Here is a 5,073-nt window from a genome sequence, read left to right on the forward strand (position 1 = left end):
TTATTAATTTTTTTTTTAGCATTTAAAATACGCTTTGGCACCAGCCTAGTTAGGCTGTGCGGAAAAGAAATCGCAAATGATAAAGGGGTGTAAAAGTTTTATCTATGAGCAAGGTAATACGTACTCCTCCGCCAGAAAAAAATTTCGGTACGGACGATACCACCATGGCAACTGAACTCGATATCGCCGAACTATAACGAAGACTACAACAACAAAAACGTGTTATTCGTCAACTACAAGAGCAGTAGCAAAATCTGGAACAATCGCAATGTACTCCAATTACAACAGGATCTAACGATTTTAATTTCGGAAATTTTGTTTATTTTTCAATCAGAGACGCGTTAGAAGCTGTACCTAGTTTTGACGGAGATAATATCGCGTTTACTCATTTCGTGAAAGGATGTGAAGAAGCGCTCAACATTATTACGCCTTCACAAGAAATTATTTTAGTGCACACGATACGTAACAAATTAAATGGCGATGCTCATAGATCCATACTCGGGAGAGTATTTAACTCTTTACAGGGTTTAGTCGAATTTTTACGTAGCAAATATGGCTAGAGAAACGGTTTACGAAGCACAAGCTCGACTCGCTTACATATGTCAAAGAGAGACGAAAAAGTATCAAGTTATGCGAATCGTGTCCGCGAAATAGGGAAGCGTATAACAGTCGCCCAAAAACGAACGAAATTAGTCAAGATTTCAAGAAATCTGTGGAAGAGCATTTAAAGGTGTGTTTCCTACGCGGTTTGAATCCGGAAATATTAATATCAAAAGAAAGAACATTCGAGGAATTAGAGAACCGCGCTATAGACGCCGAAAGAGAACTCGAAACCGTGAAAACGATAACACAAATAGTACTCTGGGAAAACCGTCTAGTGATAACAAACACGCAAATGTTGCGTTTGTGCGTCGGGTAGGGTACTGAGGCGATAACGTGTCAATACTGCCATAATATTGTATTTACTATGTCCAGATGCTCCATCACATTCCCATTTAGCAGTAAAACGTAAAGAACCTTTCCCGTTTTGAGGTATTTGAGGTAACGTAACGTTTGGTATTTTTATTATCCGATTAATGGTATGATCAAGTAAATGTTGCAAATCTATTTCTGCACCTTTTTCTTCAATCTTTAATGCTGATTGTAATGGATAACACAGTATCTTTCCTTCGGATAATTTTTTGTAAGAAGGAAAAATGTTAACATTTTTTGATAGAGTGTAAGAACGAAGTGTTTCATATTGATATTTGGTTAATTTCGTATCTTGGATTAAAGCCAAAACATCATGTTCTTTGCTATTTTCAGTTGGTTCTTCGTATATTTCTTTGTCATATAATTCTTCATTATTCGAAGACAGTAGTTTATTAATTTCATTTGCTAACTGGGAGTTTCCGTTAGTACGTAAACCCGTTAAAAAAGCCTGTTGAGTTTCATCATAACAATAGATATGCCATATATCATTGATTCTTCTCCATTTTGAAGATCGAGAAGAATCATTATCATATTCAAGTACCTCCCTTGTTTAAATACTTTAAAGAATTGGAAAGAGTAAGGGCACTAGGAGTCGGGCGCAGAAGACGTCGCGTAAATAATACACTTATAAAGAATGAAACTTCTTTATTCACTAAACCCGCTTACATGTTTCGACTCAATTTTGAGCCTTCCTCAGAGCAAACACACATTGACATATATAAAGTAAAAGTTATCCTATCATGGTGAGCTCCCCTACATCGAGAATTTAAATGCCAGAATTAAATAAAAACAAAGAAAAGAAAATTAAAAAGAAGGAAAATATTAAAAATGTCAAATTAAAGAATATAGGAACTAATTTATCGAAAAACTAACCGAAAATAGGGACGCTCACCACAATTACAGAGTACCGTATCACAAACAATATCATGAATAATTCAAGAATCGGTTCCTGATATGTTGACCAGTCGGTATCAGACACAGTGAGTCACTTTTTAGTTATTAGCTAGTACTAATGAAAATTGTAAAATGATAAAAAATTTTTCGTCAGAAGGACTTATTACTGTGTACGAGCGACACCGACTGACAAGACGTGACAACAACAGCTCAAGACACGAGCCACTCACAGCGCTTGAGACTACAAAGCTCTAGAGACCCTCTAACAGAGACTGGCCATCAGGCGAGTCCGCCATTTCCTAGCGAAATTCTGCAAGTGAGAGAGAAGTATAGGCCATTTCACTCTTTCACCCGTGGTACACTTTTTAGTGCCACAGATTTTAGCCCGTGGGTTGGGCTACCTATCGAGCGCGTCTCCAGGTGGCGGATAGGAGGACGCCCGGAGGGGTGCCCGGTCTCTCGGGTGTAAAACCCCGTGTGTGACTGGAGGTACCTCCGGGTAGTGACGGTTATAAACGGACCTCCAGGTGTAAAGCCCTGCGTGGGTTCGGGAAGACCGTTGCCGTGGACCAGCCCCCCAAGCCAAGCTGGAAGCCATCGAGGTGAAGGCTGCGTGGCACTGGGGGAGCAATGTCGTGATCGATGCCTCTGGGGCACCGGGCGAAACCCCAGCGTATCTAGCCCATGCGGGGCTCTGCGTGGGTGGACATAGTCGTTCCCTAGCTACTCGTGGGACTCGCATGGAAGATTTTAAGAAATTAAACATACAAGAGGTAACCGAGGGCTCGAAAGGGCACTCGGCGGGAACTGCTACGATCGCGCCGCAAGTACAGGCCTGCAAGGGCTCGGAAAGCGAGGTGGTCGCAGCAGAGGTAGAAATGGCTCCTGTTTTGGAACGGGCCCCTTCGGGCTCGGAAAGAAACGGAAGTGATGCGGGTGATGCGCGGGCACCTCATAAGAGGAACCGTAGCGGGGCCCAGAAGAGAAGGGCAAAGAGGGACAAGGAGAAGGCTCCTGAAGGGCAAACTCCGGGTCCCTCGACGGCCCTTACTACGCTGGGGGAGGGGGCAACAGGGCTCACCGGTAAAAAGCGCCGCGCGGGCTCTGATCAAACTCCCCCCTCGGTTAAGAAAATGGTAAAGAAGCCTAGGGCTCAGGAAACTGGGACCTTCGCAGCGATGGCTGACCCGTTGGCAAGGGCGGTTGTTCTGGGGGGGTACCCTGAGAGGGGGATCACTCCGGAGCAGCTGACCTTGTTCAGGGGAGCGGTTCTGGCGGAGATGGAGGGGATCCAGGAGGGTCCCCTGCCCAGATTCGTGGGACCGGCTACCCTCAAGAATGGGGCAGTCATCATTAGAGGAGAGGACGCGGCATCCCTTAACTGGCTGGCAGGCCGGGTGGGGGGCATGGTGCCGTGGGAGGGCGCCAAGCTCAGAGTGGTGGGCTTGGATGAGCTTCAGAGGCGGCATAGGGCGGTAGTCTGGGTCCTCCGAGGCCTGCGGCTGCCGTCCTGGCGCTGTTGGAGAGGCAGAATCCAGGCATCGGCGCTCTGAACTGGCGCGTCTTTGCCGAAAACGTGAGTGCTTCCCCGGAGGGGAAGAACTATGTTTTCGGCATCTTGGAGTCCAGCGTCCTCAAATTGAGGGGGCGGGACTCCAAGCTATGCTATGGGATCGAGCAGATCACCGTTAAGGTGACTCGATCTCATGATGAGGGGGGGAGCAAGGAGGAGCCCCAATCTAAAGACTAGCTTGTATAATGGGCTGGTCGGTGATAGGGGTTACCCAGATTAACCTGCATCACAGCAAAGGAGCCTCGGCGGTTCTAGCCAGGAGCCAGTCTGTGATGCACACAGCCATTTCCTTGATACAAGAACCATGGGTTGTCCGTGGATGTGTCAGGGGGGTGGCAGCATGTGGGAAGCTTTTTAAAGTTCCCACCGAACAGAGGCCTAGAGCGTGCATAACGGTTAAGGGGCTAGGTGCACGGCTCCTGCCTGAAGTATGTTCCAGGGACCTGACGGCAGTGGAGGTGACAGCGGTTAACAGCGCTGGGGATGCCAGGAAGCTTGTCATCTGCTCTGCCTACTTCCCGCACGGAGAAGAAGTGCCGTCGCTGGAGATAGTCAGATTGGTGGATCTCTGCCAGAGGGAGGGATTGCCATTACTGATAGGATGCGACGCCAACGCGCATCATACCATATGGGGAAGCACTGGAATGAACGAAAGGGGAAGGAGGTTGCTGTAGTACCTGGTAACTACTGACCTGGAAGTTCTGAACAGAGGTAATAAACCCACCTTTTGCACGGCGGGGAGAAGTGAGGCGTTAGATCTCACTCTCTGCTCGCGTGGATTCGTGCGAAAGGTGAGGGAATGGAAGGTGTCGAATGAGCCCTCGCTCTCCGACCACAGGCAAATAACCTTTAGACTTTCAGACCTCAAAGTGGAGGTAAAGAAGGTGAGGAATCCAAAGAGGACGGACTGGATATCCTATCAGAGGGACCTGGGAATCAACCTCAGGGACTTTCCCAAGAAGTACGGCACGGTGGAGGAGTTAGAACTCTGTGTGGATTATCTGCAGAGGGCTCTGATTGGCTCTTACGAAGCGAACTGCCCGGCCAGCACGATGACAAACAATAGGGGAACTCCCTGGTGGAACCCACGACTGCAGGATCTTAGGGTCAAGGCTCGGAGGGCTTGGAACAAGGCGAGGAACACGGGCCGACCCTCTGACTGGGATCTTTACAAGAGATCCCAGAAGGAGTACAGAGACTCTGTGGTGGAGGCGAAGAGGAAGAGCTGGAGGGACTTCTGCGAGTCGGTGGAGGGCATGCCAGCCACCACCAGGCTTTGCAGATTTCTATCCAAGAACCCGGAGGCAGCGTTGGAAGCGGTCCGAATGTCAGACGGCACCATGGTATCTGGAGAGAAGTGCCTGGTGCATCTTCTGGAGACTAGTTTCCTTGGTTTCCGGAGGAATGTGGATAGGTGCGGAGAGGCTGACATGGGCCCCTTCAGGGCACGTGCCAGCGATTGAAAACTAGCGGCCGAAATTGTAAGGCCAACTAGGGTCAGATGGGCGATTGGCTCTTTCCGACCTTTTAAGTCGGCGGGGCCCGATCAGGTGTTCCCGACTCTCCTTCAGAGAGGGCTGGAGCAGGTTATCGGGCCCCTTACAAAGGTGCTGAGAGCATGTCTGGCCCTCGGG

The 5,073-nt window shown here is 48.5% G+C and overlaps 1 protein-coding gene across 1 annotated transcript; it reads left to right on the forward strand.

Annotated features, from left to right (window-relative positions):
- The first annotated feature begins 3,624 nt into the window (after positions 1-3,624).
- Positions 3,625-4,902, forward strand: LOC108768522 (uncharacterized). The gene is made up of 2 exons (XM_018518973.1): positions 3,625-4,103; positions 4,149-4,902. Exons 1-2 carry the CDS (start codon positions 3,625-3,627, stop codon positions 4,900-4,902), a joined length of 1,233 nt encoding a protein of 410 aa, XP_018374475.1.
- The last annotated feature ends 171 nt before the right edge of the window (positions 4,903-5,073 follow it).

Source organism: Trachymyrmex cornetzi, unplaced genomic scaffold (genome assembly GCF_001594075.2).
Source record: "Trachymyrmex cornetzi isolate Tcor2-1 unplaced genomic scaffold, Tcor1.1 scaffold803, whole genome shotgun sequence".
In the NCBI taxonomy this organism is placed as follows: domain Eukaryota; kingdom Metazoa; phylum Arthropoda; class Insecta; order Hymenoptera; family Formicidae; genus Trachymyrmex; species Trachymyrmex cornetzi.

What these genes read in the sequence shown, in the direction of transcription:
- LOC108768522 (XM_018518973.1), top strand. Translation starts at nt 3,625, where the DNA reads ATGGGCTGGTCGGTGATAGGGGTTACCCAGATTAACCTGCATCACAGC. An exon ending in ATGAACGAAAGGGGAAGGAG is followed by an intron (nt 4,104 to 4,148) that starts GTTGCTGTAGTA and finishes AGTTCTGAACAG; the next exon opens with AGGTAATAAACCCACCTTTT.